Here is a 15,484-nt window from a genome sequence, read left to right on the forward strand (position 1 = left end):
TGATTAGTTTAAATATCACTATCAAAAACACAGCTAATAGCAACCGTTAGCTTTGAATTTACAAGTCTTTGGAGATGTTCTCTCTACCGCGGCTCGAACGACTCTGATTTTCCTCAAGATTTTACTAAAGAATTTAGGAAGGGCATTTAGAGTGTCGAAATTCGAAATGCACGCTGTAGCACGAGAACGACGGGACGGTTGGACGAAAAACAGAATGCGAGGAGGACCGCTGTAAGCTTTGTGGCAAACACATGTTCAGTTTTTCCTGCAGGTTGGTACGTAGAGTCGATGGGTAACTGTTCGAAAACGTCATCCGTCCTTTTACCCAGCAAGGGGTAAAAATGTCAGGTCAGCGTAGCATCCCTATTGTCCTATACCTTCCTTAAGAAACTTTCTAAAAGAAGGACAGACGACGTTTTCGAACGGTTACCCATCGACTCTGCGTACCAATCTACAGGAAAACCTAAACATGTGATTGCCATAAGTCTTAAAGCGGTCCTTCTCGTATCCTGTTTTTCGTCCAACCGTCCCGTCGTTCTCGTGCTACAGCGTGCATTTCGAATTTCGACACTCTAAATGCCCTTCCTAAATTCTTTAGAAAAATCTTGCGGAAAATCAGTGTCGTTCGAGCCGCGGTAGAGAGAACATCTCCAAAGACTTGTAAATTCAAAGCTAACGGTTGCTATTAGCTGTGTTTTTGACTGTGATATTTAAACTAATCACTAGACTGCGAATCTTTATGCAAAATGAATGTTGGCTGTCGCTATTACAAGGGACAGGAGCCAGACAGATATTTGATTCTTACTGTGATCATTTTAAGAATTTGAAAATAATACATTGGTGTTTTGAAATTATTTTAATCTCTCTACTGTATTAAAATGCACCTACTCATGTTTGCTACAAATGCATGAAATCCGCAGTCTAGTGATTGCATTACCTGATTGTTGTGATTTGTGCAGCAGTACAAGGGATATGGCAATTATTATTAGTGCATAACTATGTGTTGACAAATGTGAACAGTGATTGTGAGTGTGGAAAAATTTCAAGGCATCTGTGTAAAATAAACATACGAATTATTTATCGATTCGAAAGTGAAAGTTAAATTCTGGATCGTCGACTTGACCGCGCATCCCTTAGGCCTTCTACCACCGGCTGTGCAGTTCGTCGACCTGGCCGTACGTCCCTTGGCTTTCGGTACTGCCGTGTACCTGAAGACATCTGTGCAGTTCGTCACCGAGTGACCCAGTGACACACATTTCGAAGCAGCAAATGGATTTACGACTGAATACGTGAGTTTTTAATTCACTCAGTTTCTGCTTCTTCTCTTTTTTTACGATTATCTCGTACACTAAAACCGATCGCCAAAATGTCTAAAGAGAAATGTTGTTCAGAATCATGGTCTGGACAACGTATCCAAAGCTCATCGAAATCGGAGAGGATTCACATTATCGAGAAACTCTTGTTCGTTGCGATGTCACGGCGTACCACCGACACTCGCTTGCCGGCGCGGCGCGGCGCGGCGGGCCAGGACGCGCTCTGATTGGTCCGTGTTTTTCGTTAATAACTCCTAAACAAAGCCGCAGTTGACATTGGTGCAAAGGAAAATGTCTCTTAGAATGGTCTCAGGGACCACCCCCTTTCGGGATTTTCACGAATTTTGGGACACCCTGTATATGATGTGTCGACACATCAATTAGAAAGAGAGCGCTATGGACCCCGGCTAATGCTCTCTCTCTCTCTCGCACGCCGCCATTGTGGACTTCAGCGCTTCGTTCAGGCCGCGCAGTCTATCTCTATATGTCTATGCCCCACCACTACTAAATTCAGTCGATAGTTTAAAAAATCAGTCGACTGAAAATAGTAGTTGAATACTATCGATTTAGTCGATAGTTTTTAGTCGATGGTGCCCATCACTAGTTCGAGATCTTTCTACTTCTTCTAAATACTTCTTGGCATCCCTTTCTATAACAAAAATGTAGAATGAGACATGTAAAAATAGCTTTTAAAAGCGGCAATATTTTCAACACTAACCGAATAGTTTTGACGTATCGTCCAAAATATCCCATCTGTCTAATTCTTCCAATATTTCTTGGAAATCTTTAATCCTTACATTCTTCTGTTTCCTTTGCCAGGATGTTAGAATATAAGTAGACGGATCTGGATGCGTTGCCAACAATGCCATCACCTCTCCACCCAAATTGGATAGATGGGCAAGACCTCTCCAATCTGTTAGGGCCCGCTCTAGGGGGGGGGGGACAACCCGGGCATTTGCCCGGGGCGCCAAAATTTAGGGGCGCCATTTTGGCTTTGGCTGTAAGTGTGAGAAAAATAATGATGTTTTAAATATTCAATTAATAGAAAATTTCAGACTACCCTTGTCAGACAATTTTGCTAAAAAAAAAAGTCATTTTGTTCAGCGCGGTGCTTAGTGCTTAAAAAGGGGAGGCAATTTGTTTCTTTGCCCGGGGCGTCGTAACCGCTAGAGCGGGCCCTGCGTTATTGTTAAAGTCATCGAAATTGCGCGGGTATCTAGGCGCGACGTTCGAGAGTAAGGCAGACTCGGTGGCTAAGATTTTACCAAATGTACTATAATCTGTTTTCTCTTTCGAGCAAATGCTTTCCGCAAAGACCAGAATGCAGGCTTACCTGTACCAGGTGGTAACATCTCAAACGGAAACGGTTCGCTAGTTGCTCCATCCGATGGTCTCTTCAGCTGAATGTATACTTGAACGGTCTGGTCCACTGTTTGTCCACGGTAAGTCGGTGTAAAGAACGTTATCGCAGTCTGTTAACAATCATCGAATATCGTTAAACATCTCCGCGATACTGGAATATCGAGTTTATGATTATTAGACTGCGCATCTTCATGCAAAATAAAAATGTTCCGCATTGGTGGTGAGCAACAGGTCTTTGTTACACTAAAAACGACATCACAATATTCTTTTATATCTCACCCGACCAATTACTTCATAAACGCATAAAGATCCGCAGTCTAATGATTATGAAAGCGTAAAACGTACTTGTTTATGTACACGACTAGGCTGAAAATCGCCAAATCCTTCCCACACCATTTGCCCGTCCTTCTCTTCGAAGAATCGGACTTGTATGTCTTCTTTCGCAACCTTCTCGCATAGCACAATCATTTTCATACCACCCGCGACCAGAGCATTATGATGACTGAGCTCGGATATTACAAGATCCGACATTGCCTCTGAAATATTCAAGGCAGATGTAGAATGGCTCGTTCTAAAAATAAATACAATCCGCACGACAGCCGATTGAACTTACTCTTATCAAATATAGGATCGAACACAACCGCCGGTAACGCGACACTGAATTTTCCCTTCCGAGATCCTTCTATGAAAACTTGGAAACATAATCTCACCGCGTTCAGATCGATGCTGGTAGGGTGTTTTTTATGTTCGAAGCCAGCTGGAAAAGAAAAGAATCACACATGATCTTGATTTATCGAAAAAGATAAAATTACTTCCTGTTTCATTCTCAGCTTACTTCGAAAAGGATCTACGCGCCCCTCTTCTCTTACTGTAAGTGCGTCTTCTATATCCTTTTTCTTCACGCACTGAATGCCAAGATTTGCAAACGTCGCCGTCATGTTTTCCGATGACACCTCTACTCTACAAATACCTCTGTCGCATGCTTCCTTTCCGACAAGATTGTGAGGATGAGGTCTATGCGGCGGATCTTTCGTTACGCACGATACTACAACTGCGGCTCGGCCTTTGTATCCCACTATCTTTTACCATACATTAATTATTATCACATAAGACAAACAATCAGTAAATGGTACAGTTTTATCGATACTCACTCTTATACTAGGAAACGTTTTATTCTCTGGTGTACTGTGGACACTGGGTATACTACCAGCAGATCTGCCCTCGCACTCATAGCGAAAACGTAAAGCTTTGCTAGCCGGCTGTTCTAGTATCTCGACGTACGGCAACGGCCGTCCAGCATTCACTTGCATCGGTGGTAGAGTTCTCGTAGATTTCGCGATCTCAGGATCGTTTTCGATGACTTCAACTATCGAAGCAAATCGATATAATTTTCACAGAAACAGGAATTGAAAGTTGGCGCAGAGATACTTACTGACATCGCTAATACGTATATTCTCATTACTCATACGAGGGAACTGTTCCATGCCTCTTAGTGGTTAGCGAACTGGATAGAAGCTATCTGGAAAACAGTTTTTATTTGGATACACAGCTTCTTTGAACAGCTCTCTATTTAGACGTGCTGCACCATTATTCGGGAATCACGTGCCAGGGCCCGCTCTAGGGGGGGGGGGGGGGGACAACCCGGGCATTTGCCTGCGGCGCCAAGATTTAGGGGCGCCATTTTGGCTGTGTGAGAAAAATATTGATGTGTTAAATACCCAATTAAAAGAAAATTTCACATATCGATTTTTTCGTTCGCTAACAATTTACAGTGCGTGGCGTATTTATATCGTTTATGTCTAAAAGCTAAAAATATTTACACTATTATTGAAAAATTGACGCAGAATTTGTAAAGAACGCTGCTTGAACTTTTGAACATGCATATACTTCTCTGAACAGAATAGCATTAGCACGCGAACAGAGCGCTGCTTCAACTTGTGTTTGAAGTTTGAACATGTTATAGACTTGCTTATTTCCTCTTTTAAATTTAAAAAATGTAATAAAATAGTTTGCAGAACTGAAAGTAAGAAAAAAATGTTTTTTGTGATTTTAACGTAGTTGATGTTACCTTCTTTTATTTTCAAAATAATAGAATTTTAATTGTTTGTGCAATAATACACATTTTTAATAGTATTTAAAAATGTAAAAAATTATATGGTTAACAATTTGTGTTATGTCATGTTATATGTTTCTTTCTAAATATATGCTCTCTTTTATTAAAATTTAAATAAAATGATTTGATTTTTATTTACAATAAAAAATATGTACCGTTATTTTAAAAAAATATATATTCTTAAGGGGCGGCAATTTGTCTTTTTGTCCGGGGCGACGTAACTGCTAGAGCGGGCCCTGTATACAGGACCGTATAATTTTACTTACTAAAAGCGTTCATAAGACGTACCAATGCTCAGTGCTTGAGCATAGTTCAAAAAGAACTTATTTGCCGAACTTCTCAAGAAATTCGATGTAACTACCACAATTAATCTGTTACACCTTTCGGAGATTAATCTCATGACAGCTTTTCTAATCTCTCGTATTATTCTCCGGTTTCGGGATCAATTTTTTCATAAATTGTTGCAAAGAATTACCAATTCTTTTTAGATTATTGTTATCTTTTGGATCGTATACATTGTCATTCGAATTCGGCAAACTCTCTGGTATGTCCTCCTTTGTAGTTTTCGTAAGGTCTTGGTTTTGCAAAGGTTCTGGTTGCTTACTATTATGTTTCACAAAGTTTTCCGTCACTCGACTCGGAGTTCGAATAGAGTCTCTCAATTTTCCCCAGAAATCGTACAAACCTGCCCTGTTGTAATCTACAACGGATACATAACATAACTGCGGCGGTAATTGACATTTTTCGTAAAGGCACGGTATAATCTTTCTCTGGCACTTTTCTGGAATGAAAGAAAATGGAATATTATGATATTATACAGGACCGTATAATTTTACTTACTAAAAGCGTTCATAAGACGTACCAATGCTCAGTGCTTGAGCATAGTTCAAAAAGAACTTATTTGCCGAACTTCTCAAGAAATTCGATGTAACTACCACAATTAATCTGTTACACCTTTCGGAGATTAATCTCATGACAGCTACGTGCTCAAATGTAATACCCGCAATTAAATCTCGATCTTTTATACACAGCTGAAAAAGGATAGATAAAGATTAAACTTATAAATTCTTGTTACAATTATGTATCCATTTTACTTATTTACCTTCAACTTATGCTCGTTTTCTAGTTTGTTCATCATTTCAGTGGCAAAATTCATATCTTCGTCTGCGTATAGTAAAAACGCATCGTAATTCTGATTGTCAAGACCTTGCGCCACTCTGAGGACATCATCTGTTAAAGAAATTGAACTTTTTTAATATTGGACCATACGATTTGAACTTTGTTCAGAAGTTAGCTATGTACTTGCTACACAACGTGAACAAAATTTGAGACCTTCAGACAGCCTCAAGGAGTTGTTTTTCTTTAATTTGCATTATTCGGCAGCATGTAGCTGTTGCAGCTTTATGAAAATAGCTACGTGCACAGATTTATGCTTCCGAATAATGCCAATTATACCTTGTAAATGTAAAAATAGGACTTTTGAGGATAACTGCGGCTTAGATTGATCTTTTATCGAGAAATGGGGAGGCGTAAATCCTAAAAACAAGACTACCCCCTTAAGTTGCTATGTTTTAGAAACTTTACCTCTAGTCAGAAGGTCTTCGTCAATCTCATTTACAATTTCATTGGCTGTTGTTCGAGATCTTTCTACTTCTTCTAAATACTTCTTGGCATCCCTTTCTATAACAAAAGTGTAGAATGAGACATGTAAAAATAGCTTTTAAAAGCGGCAATATTTTCAACACTAACCGAATAGTTTTGACGTATCGTCCAAAATATCCCATCTGTCTAGTTCTTCCAATATTTCTTGGAAATCTTTAATTCTTACATTCTTCTGTTTCCTTTGCCAGGATGTTAGAATATAAGTAGACGGATCTGGATGCGTTGCCAACAATGCCATCACCTCTCCACCCAAATTGGATAGATGGGCAAGACCTCTCCAATCTCTGTAAAATTATGTACTCATTGTAACAGATGCAGACTTTAGTAGATTAATTCTCTATAAACGCGAAAATCTTTCAACGATAAACGCGAAAAAAATATCCCCTCCAAACTAATACACTGACTCGGCTCGGTATATCGGTGTGAACCACTACTAACGCGACGCGGAGAGTCGCAGTCGTCGGCACAGTTCAAACGCGCCGGTGAGTCATCATAACGTTACACCACAGTCAAACTTCTTCATTTTCCATGATTCTGTTATGGGATTTTCACTACCTTATTTCTGGCATTTTTCTGATTAAAATGATACCAAACATGGTATAAATTAAGCATAATTTAGTGGTTTAATTGACGATGAAAGTTTCGGGCGCAAGGAAGGACAGCGTATGTGAAAGAAAGAGACGCAGAGTCGCAGCGCGCCGGCACAGTTCAAACGCCCGTGAGTCATCATAACGTTACACCAACAGTCAAACTTCATTTTCCATGATTCTGTTATGGGACTTCCACTACCTTATTTCTGGCATTTTTCTGATTAAAATGATACCAAACACGATATAATTTGAACAGAATTTAGTGGTTTAATTGACGGTATGTACATATGAAGTGACTTTAGAACATAAGAGTATGTATAGCGAGTGAAAAAGAAATAGAAATTGCGATCTCGACGCTAGGCAAAGATTAAAAAACGAGAAAAATTACTTTATAAAATATGCTGAACTGTTTTATATTTTTATTATTTAACGTTCGGTTTCGCAAATATAAAGACGCGATGAATTATGACCGATCATGTCGCAAAACCGAACACCGTGTCAAGTCACGCGCGTCGCTCGCTCCATTACAATTTTTTGATAAGAAACAAAATTAAATAAATCTTAAGTACATTACTTAAACCAGTTCAAAAACTACAAAAAGTGTGTCTTTTCCTGACGGATGCAAACGTTCCAATTCGATAGTTTTCCTTGGATGGTATTTAAACTGTAGAGGTTTAAATGACGATGGACGTTTCGGGCGCAAGGAAGGATAGCGCGCATACTAAAAAAAGAGACGCGGAGAGTCGCAGTCGCCGGCACAGTTCAAAGGCCCGCGCGTGGTCTCGCTTTACACGCGCTGTCCTTCTCTACGTTCGGCTCGGCCTTTGAAGCTCGAAAAAAGTAGGAACACGATCGAAAAATGCGAACAAATCCCCCCGATGCGTTCGCGTTTATAGAGAATTTACTGTACCAGTTACGAGTTTGAATTCGTTTCCCCTCTCCGGTCCCTATTCAAACGAGCAATCGGTCCAGCCGTTTACTCGTTCAGAACACAGGTCCGGACGAGGGCCTCGCAGACCGCGTATGGGTCGCAGTTGCTGCTGGGTCTCCTATCCTCCAAGTATCCCTTTTCTTGTCTTCGGCGACGCCGCGCGGAATACGAATGCTGACGTTGCGATTAGCCACGCCGCGCCGGCGCTGAAATCATGTACATATACTGCTTGTCTCGCATTTCCCGGTGAGACGGCGTTCGTTGTCCTTCCCTCCGCGCGGGTCATACGCCTGGATATGCCTGAGATGTTGCTTGCTCAGTTTGTCGATCGCTTTCTCAATCTCCGCGATCCCGTTGTCCGCGCGCATCGTCTTCGTCGAGAAGTTGGTGTGCGCGCCAGCTCCGTTCCATGAGCCTTCCATCGGTTTCGGGTCAAGGGTCACGACCACGCCGTACTCCTCGGCCACCTGGTGCAAGATAAACCTGGCGACCCAGAGATCGTCACCAGCGGCTATGCCGCTGCAAGGGCCGACCTGGAACTCCCATTGGGACGGCATCACCTCAGCGTTAGTCCCAGCGATCTTGACGCCCGCGTAAAGGCAAGCCCGATAATGGGCCTCGACGATCTCGCGGCCGATCACCTTATCGGCTCCCACGCCGCAGTAATAAGGTCCCTGGGGACCCGGGAACCCGTGCTTCGGCCAACCGAGCGGCCTACCATCGACGTCCAGGAAAGTATGCTCTTGCTCGATACCGAACCACGGATCCTCGTTCTTGACCGCCTCCATCGCCTCATTGCACTTGAACCGCTTGTTCGAGGCTGTCGGGGTCTTATCGCTGTGGTAGGTGTCACACAGCACCAGCTTGTTGTTCCCCCGACGGAATGGGTCGTTGTAGATCGCCACCGGACACAAGTAAATGTCGCTGTTCGCCCCGTCTGCCTGGTACGTTGAGCTTCCATCGTACGTCCAAATTGGCAATTCTGAAAACAATGGAGGAACTCGTGAGAGATCGTCGAGCGAGTTACTTATAATAACGTGTGTCCCGCTGATTCACCGAATTCACCGGCTTTAACATTAAACCTGCCGAGCCCTAAAAATGGCTACATTGTGTGGCTACATACTGTGTACATAAATTCAGTAATTGTAAAATACAAAATGTGGGAACGGTCATTCGACCGGTAATGGTAGGTTAGTGTTAAGGGGGTAGACTCGTTTTTCCAGGATTCCAAGGGTGCGGGATGCGCGTTCTCGATAATGGGGGATTTTTAATAATCGAAAGCGCTAGATAAAAGATCAATCGAGGCCGCGATCGCCCTGAAAAGTCCTATTTTTACATTTACGAGGCGTAATTTACATATTCAGCAGCATGTTGCTGTCGCAGCTTTATAAAAATAGCTACATGCGCAGCTGTATGCTTCTGAATAGTGCAAATTACGCTGCCAAATAATGCAAATTACACCTTGTAAACGTAAAAATAGGACTTTTGAGGGCGATCGCGGTCTAGATCGACCTTTTATCTAACGGTTTTGACTACTAAAAAACCCCATCTTTGTATTATTATCGGGAAATGAGAACGCGCATTCCGCACCCTTGCAATCCTGGAAAAAACCGAGTTTTCCCGGTGGGATATCCTAAGCGTATTTGGATGCAGAGTTTTGCAATCCATTCGTCCTAACTTTCTGCTTCTGCTTTGACGCCAAGTTTGCGTTCAGCGCGCTTAGAAGATCCCGCCTTTAGTGTGATGAACGTTTCCCCGTTGGCGGGGATTGATGGTTCTGTAGTTCTACAGGGTGTTCCAAAAATGGGACGGAGGAAAACCTTGAACCCGTCCGCGATAGCAACCTGCAAATCTCGTCCGGATTGTAGGTACTCTTAATCGACGACATGTCCAGAGACATTTCCATGCAATCGACGTATCGTAAATGTTAATGGCTGCTCGGTTGCACGCAGAATTTCATGAATACAGACCAAACCTCCTGACAATGACAAACGCACGCAAGCAAGCCAAGCGCGATAAATTACGTGAACGTGTTAGCACGGTCAATTTTAAGCCATGTATTCACCGATTTTTACCGCAACCACTTCTTTATTGCTGTCGGGAATAAGAAACTTGCGTCGATTTACAAAGACAATTTGCATCGAAGTAACCCTCGTCACGTGACCAGGCCACGGCGGAAGCGTGGCGAATAGCGTCGTAGAAGGGGAAGGTAGAGTGGGGACATAAGTCCTAATCTGATGGCTCTGAGTATATTGTCGAAACGCAATAAATAATTGATTGATGAACAATCACATTTATAGAAACAAAAAGTTGACAGGAAAAGTGCAGCATCCTTTAGAAATTTCTTTGCCCACTAGACGCCTCCTCTGCCTACCTGCACCATCGCTCCGTCCGCAAATTGACGCTGCGCTGGTAGTTCTTCCGCCTACTAGACGACTCCAGCACCGCGCCAGAACAGTGGCGCTCACCACTAGCGCGGTCGTTCGCCGCGCCGTAACTGTAACCCGTCGAACGAGCTAATCCAGACCGTTCTAGTGGTGAACACCACTGCGCGGCGGCAACTCGTGTCGAGCGAAGATATTTTGCCAAGACACCTCTGTAGGTTCGACGGTAGGGCACCAGTTCACTATACGCAGGTAGACGGTCCGGGTCCGAGTCCGACAATAGTAATAATGTTGGGGCGTACGGTCGAGTTTTTATTGCTTTATGACTCGGTGACATCGTGGACTTTTTCGGAATTTTCTGGCGATAGTTAATGTATTCTAAAGACACGCTGAAGTGATTTGGTTATTGCAGATTACCGGGGTTTGGGCGCAGTTACTTTCGAGTGGCGAACATTAGCACTTAGCACTGCCTACACAATCGCTTCTTATTTTACTGTAACGACTACGATTTCATTAGAGGGACGAAAAGAAAATTTTCGAAGCTCGCGCGAGTCCCTTCTTTTGTTTTCCACATCAACGTGCTATTTCGGATATGTATATCCACAAACATGATTTTGACTTGGACCTATTCTGACTCTCGCATAATTAGTATGTACTAATAGCCAAAAATTATTTCCATCATCGATAATGGTTCCTTATGACCAAAAAGAATTGTTGTCATTTATAATGGTTGTTTACCAGTCAAAGATAATGTCTATCATCGATAATGATTATTTGTAACTATTGGGTTGTGTAATAAATTCCCGCGTTTTTCTTATCTTATATTTTACCCGCAATTTTCCATCAACAGAAGGGACATTCTCGGGGAGAATGTTTTGCCGGTTGCTGGATGTGCTGTTCGTACGGTATGCGAGAGACGATCTTAACGATTCGTAAAAACGACTAAAATGAAGATCGCAAACACTAGAATTGGTTCGTCGATTTCGTATATTTGTCAGTCAATGACGATTTCAGTTATACTAATTTCCAAATTTTAAATACTTATAAAAGAAATTGTATTCACATAACGTAAAATATACTGCCAATTTTGCGATAATTGTTATCCACACACCATAAACAATAGTTATTTTTAATTTAATAAAAAAAAATCATTTGTAAAAAGTTCATATTATTATATCGCAAGGAAGGCAGTAATCGTTGAATTTCACAGAAATTATTCGGAAAATCCAGTTGTTTTAAAATATTAATTTGCATATGTTCTACTTACAAATAATTATTATCGATGATAGACTATCTTTGACTGATAAATATCTATTATAAACGACAACAATTCTTTGTGGTCATAAGGAACCGTTATCGATGATGGAAATAATTTTTGGCTATTAGTATTAGTAATCACATTGTCGAGGACAGAAATTTATTTGTGCTACTGATCATGCGAGAGTCAGATTAGGTCAAAGTCAAATTATCATCGATAAGGTCCAAGTCAGATTATCATCGATAATGATTATTTGTAACTAGAACATATGCAAATTAATATTTTTAATGAACTAGATTTCCCGAATAATTTCTATGAAAGTCAACGATTACTGCATTCCTTGTGATAAAATATAAACTTTTTTCAAATGATATTTTTTATTAAATTAAAAAGAGACTATTGTTTATGGTGTCTGCAAAAATGTTTCCAACAAAAGTTGATCAGTATTCACTTTTGTACAAATCTCGATATCAAAAATTAATAGTAAATTTTTTTTTTATAAAAAACTGAAGGTTACCTCAATTTTTTAAATATTAACATATATTTTTTATTTCATAATATTCTAACTGGTATCGAGACGAATTCAACAACCTATAACAATATAACATTATAAACCTTGAAATAACGGTGCTGGCGAGCAAAACATTCTCGCCGAGAATGTTCCTTCTGTCGAGGCGCGCTATTGCTGCGCCATTGCAGGTACAGTAGGCGCAGTCCCACTGAAATACACAGAAGAACTCCAAAACGGCGAGGTGCGGCAAAGCGGTCAATCCGCGCTGCAGTCTGGTGGGTGCACTTTTTCCGGGGCGACGAGTAGGCCCGCTGGGGCTGCGCTATTGCTGCGCCATGGCAGGTATAGTAGGAGCAGTCCCAATGTAATAGACAGAAGAAACCCAAAACGGGGACGGAGCGATGGTGCAGGTAAGCAGAGGAGGCGTCTAGTGGGCAACGACCTTAAACCCAGGGGCTGTCGACTCCTTTGTTAAAAAGTGGCTAAGAATTTAGTGATGTTCTTCGGTCCTTACGCTTGGTGGCAGCACAGTAGTGGCCTGGCGGCACCTGGCGGTGGGAATAGAAACTGTATCCCCACTCCACCCCACTCTTTGCTGGCGGCGTCGGTTGGCGTCGGTTTTTCGGCCATTTCCAGCCATTTCTGATGCGCTCGTTGACATCGCTAGATCACGTTAGATTCAGTTAGATTACGCTAGACTCAATATTTGGAGTACCGATTATTCTTGCGAATTCTTAAAATTTATATAATTGTGTGTTATAAGTGTGTTCTCTTTTGTATTTTTAAACTTGAAAGTGTAGTATTTATAAAGTATAAAGCTGCAAGATGCCTGGATACGTGTGTGTAGTGCCTGGTTGCAAATCTGGTTGGAAGGTTCCTGCACATGGTTTTCCTAAAGACCCAGTTCGAGCACTGCAATGGAAGGAAGCCGTAAATTCTCCAAGACTAGATGGGCTATTTGGACACGAGTTGAAGAAGTTTTATGTATGCGCATTGCATTTCACAGAAGATGATGTTATTCCATCATTAGTCAGGCGCAAATTAAAGCAGGACGCAATTCCAAGTTTGCTTTTACAAGAAATGTGCGTTGATTCACCAGAAGATGATACTGCATTAAATCTTCAACAAGAGGTATGTATATTAAGGTAATAGATAACATGCAATGACCCAATATTAACAATAAAAGTGTATGCTAATGATGTTTGATAGGATAAAGAAGCTGAAGATGCAGGTCCAAGTTCGCTTTTGCCAAAACAGCACCATGCCCACGATGTGGAGGATGCTGCAGAGCAATTGGGTACACATTTACAGGAAGAAATGTGCGTTGATTCACCAGAAGATGATACTGCATTAAATCTTCAACAAGAGGTATGTATATTAAGGTAATAGATAACATGCAATGACCCAATATTAACAATAAAAGTTTATGCTAATGATGTTTGATAGGATAAAGAAGCTAAAGCAGAGATGAGTATTACTAAACGAAGAAGGAAAAACGCATTTCGATATAGGATTCCAACAACTATGACCTCAAATTCCAAACAATTTTTTGATATTGCCAAACAATGGAAGAACCAACTATACAATGCTCGCAAGAAATTAAAAAGTTATAAAATGCGTCTTGCGTCAGCAAATAAATTCATAAGAGATAATGGCTTAACGGGGTACAGAAAATTAAATCCAGCGCAGCAATTATTTCTACAAATGCAGCTGTCTAATATGGATAGAAAGGCAAAGGTAATATCATTACATACATATGTTGATATAATGTGTTATATTTATTTATTGCTTTAAACCAAGTGGTTTATATAGCAAATAATGTGTTATATATATAACTAATCAATTTTCTTTTTTTGATATAGTAAAAATCAATCTATTAAAGTGACCATTGTCAAAGAGCATTATCGAAGTATAAGAAACGCTTGCGTATCCCAAAATCAAAACTTCACCCCAAATGATAAGGCTTAAAGGCTTAAGGATTAAAGCCTTAAAGAAAAATGCAAAAATAACGCATCTGCAAATTGAATCAGGTAAATGTCTACTATTCATAACCATTTCCATCAGTATACATTTCTATTTTTAATAAATTATATAATTGAATTATCTTATTCTTATATGTTGCAGTTAGTTTGGAACGAATGGAAAATCCATGAAATACGAGGAATAACAAGCAAAAAAGGATGCCAAGGCGCAACTACAAGAAGAAGAAGAATGCAAAAATAACGCATCTACAAATTGAATAAGTTAAGTGTCTACTATTCATAACCATTTCCATCAATATACATTTCTATTTTTAATAATTATATAATTGAATTATCTTATTCTTATATGTTGCAGTTACTTTTTGGAATGAATGGAAAATCCACAAAACAGGAGGAATAACAAGCAAAAAAGTGTGTATTATTTATGAAGTTATTATGAAGATGTTATTGGATGTTATATTACGAATAAGTATGTTTATTGGGAATAAGTATGTTATATTGCAATAAATATAAATAAATAAATAATAAATATGTACACATACATAACCGTTGTAAATTAATTTTTCTAAAAAACCCAATTCATAACTATAAATAGCTAGCGATGAATACGATTACACGTACATGCGAGGTTAACTATGTGTGAGTACACGTTTGTGTGATCACCAACACACATATACGTTTTAGTTCGGTTCGGCCCATCTTTAGCTGAGAGGGCGCCCTGAACAGTGGTTCAAAAAAGTGCCAGAGTCGACACCCCCTGCTTAAACCTGGCGACCCAGAGATCGTCACCAGCGGCTATGCCTTGGCCGGGCGAGGACCCTCGGGTCCACCGCTCGAGCAGGGCAGAAAGGCTCCGGGAGCTGTGGGTGGACCGAGCTGGGGCTCGGGAAGCCCAATCCGAAGGCTCCAGGGATGGGTACACCGGGCGGGTCCCTCCGCCCGGGGTCCGGTTAGAGCAGGCATGGGGGGAGCTAACCCCTCCCCTCGGGATGCATGTGAGCTGGGAAGTGTCCTGTTGAATACTCGCGTGATCCAGGCACTTCCCATGTAGCTTAAGGCGGGCGTGTGGTTTTAGTGGGTACTCTGGGGGAGGGGATCGGCGAGCCTTGTTGGCTCGGCGACCCCCTCCTCGAGGGAGCCCCACATAACCCCGGCTCCCCCCCAGGGGGCTCGGGGTATGCGTAACGCATTTCCACACGATAAAAAAAAAAATAAAAAGTTGGAGTCGGATGCTGTTGCTCGAGCAGTTCGGATGTGGTTGGCAGGCGATTGAACCATCCACCACGGTTGCACGTTCTCTGCTTTCTCCTCGCGATGTCGTGCTCTCGGACGTTCGAGCCTTGAGAAACGGACGTACGCGCGTGCAACCCGCATGATC

The 15,484-nt window shown here is 41.3% G+C and overlaps 3 protein-coding genes and 1 pseudogene across 5 annotated transcripts; 1 reads left to right on the forward strand and 3 right to left on the reverse strand.

Annotated features, from left to right (window-relative positions):
- Positions 1–1,745: 1,745 nt before the first annotated feature.
- LOC143213479 (embryonic polarity protein dorsal-like) lies at positions 1,746–5,196 on the reverse strand. 2 transcript variants are annotated; one of them, XM_076433378.1, is made up of 9 exons: positions 5,055–5,196; positions 4,108–4,194; positions 3,827–4,041; positions 3,511–3,754; positions 3,289–3,432; positions 3,021–3,211; positions 2,647–2,785; positions 2,032–2,311; positions 1,746–1,962 (listed from the first exon to the last, which is right to left on the reverse strand). In XM_076433378.1, exons 2-8 carry the CDS (start codon positions 4,157–4,159, stop codon positions 2,100–2,102), a joined length of 1,197 nt encoding a protein of 398 aa, XP_076289493.1. In that variant the 5' UTR covers positions 4,160–4,194; positions 5,055–5,196; the 3' UTR covers positions 1,746–1,962; positions 2,032–2,099. The 2 variants fall into 2 exon arrangements, with proteins under 2 accessions (XP_076289493.1, XP_076289494.1); XM_076433379.1 differs by lacking the exons at positions 1,746–1,962; positions 2,032–2,311 and adding an exon at positions 2,318–2,566.
- Positions 5,189–6,836, reverse strand: LOC143213485 (myeloid differentiation primary response protein MyD88-like). Its single transcript, XM_076433393.1, has 5 exons — positions 6,538–6,836; positions 6,373–6,468; positions 5,891–6,018; positions 5,651–5,819; positions 5,189–5,569 (listed from the first exon to the last, which is right to left on the reverse strand). Exons 1-5 carry the CDS (start codon positions 6,686–6,688, stop codon positions 5,199–5,201), a joined length of 915 nt encoding a protein of 304 aa, XP_076289508.1. The 5' UTR covers positions 6,689–6,836; the 3' UTR covers positions 5,189–5,198.
- A 1,004-nt stretch (positions 6,837–7,840) lies between these two features.
- On the reverse strand, positions 7,841–8,766 carry LOC143213492 (glutamine synthetase 2 cytoplasmic pseudogene; annotated as a pseudogene).
- A 3,640-nt stretch (positions 8,767–12,406) lies between these two features.
- LOC143213491 (uncharacterized) lies at positions 12,407–14,784 on the forward strand. Of its 2 annotated transcripts, XM_076433400.1 has the most exons (6): positions 12,407–13,255; positions 13,334–13,492; positions 13,571–13,861; positions 13,987–14,154; positions 14,249–14,367; positions 14,462–14,784. In XM_076433400.1, exons 1-4 carry the CDS (start codon positions 12,950–12,952, stop codon positions 13,987–13,989), a joined length of 759 nt encoding a protein of 252 aa, XP_076289515.1. In that variant the 5' UTR covers positions 12,407–12,949; the 3' UTR covers positions 13,990–14,154; positions 14,249–14,367; positions 14,462–14,784. The 2 variants fall into 2 exon arrangements, with proteins under 2 accessions (XP_076289515.1, XP_076289514.1); XM_076433399.1 differs by having other exon boundaries at positions 14,249–14,784.
- Positions 14,785–15,484: the final 700 nt, after the last annotated feature.

Source organism: Lasioglossum baleicum, chromosome 11 (genome assembly GCF_051020765.1).
Source record: "Lasioglossum baleicum chromosome 11, iyLasBale1, whole genome shotgun sequence".
In the NCBI taxonomy this organism is placed as follows: Eukaryota; Metazoa; Arthropoda; class Insecta; order Hymenoptera; family Halictidae; genus Lasioglossum; species Lasioglossum baleicum.

Bases quoted from the DNA above. Each gene is read 5' to 3' on its own strand.
- LOC143213479 (XM_076433378.1), bottom strand. From the start codon at position 4,159: ATGGAACAGTTCCCTCGTATGAGTAATGAGAATATACGTATTAGCGAT. The intron at 4,042-4,107 runs GTAAGTATCTCT...TTGCTTCGATAG, and splicing joins TATACGTATTAGCGATGTCA to TTGAAGTCATCGAAAACGAT. The intron at 3,433-3,510 runs GTAAGCTGAGAA...TTTCTTTTCCAG, and splicing joins GCGCGTAGATCCTTTTCGAA to CTGGCTTCGAACATAAAAAA.
- LOC143213485 (XM_076433393.1), bottom strand. From the start codon at position 6,688: ATGGCATTGTTGGCAACGCATCCAGATCCGTCTACTTATATTCTAACA. The intron at 6,469-6,537 runs GTTAGTGTTGAA...CTTTTGTTATAG, and splicing joins CGATACGTCAAAACTATTCG to AAAGGGATGCCAAGAAGTAT. The intron at 6,019-6,372 runs GTAAAGTTTCTA...TTTCTTTAACAG, and splicing joins CGAAGACCTTCTGACTAGAG to ATGATGTCCTCAGAGTGGCG.
- LOC143213491 (XM_076433399.1), top strand. From the start codon at position 12,950: ATGCCTGGATACGTGTGTGTAGTGCCTGGTTGCAAATCTGGTTGGAAG. The intron at 13,256-13,333 runs GTATGTATATTA...GATGTTTGATAG, and splicing joins CATTAAATCTTCAACAAGAG to GATAAAGAAGCTGAAGATGC. The intron at 13,493-13,570 runs GTATGTATATTA...GATGTTTGATAG, and splicing joins CATTAAATCTTCAACAAGAG to GATAAAGAAGCTAAAGCAGA.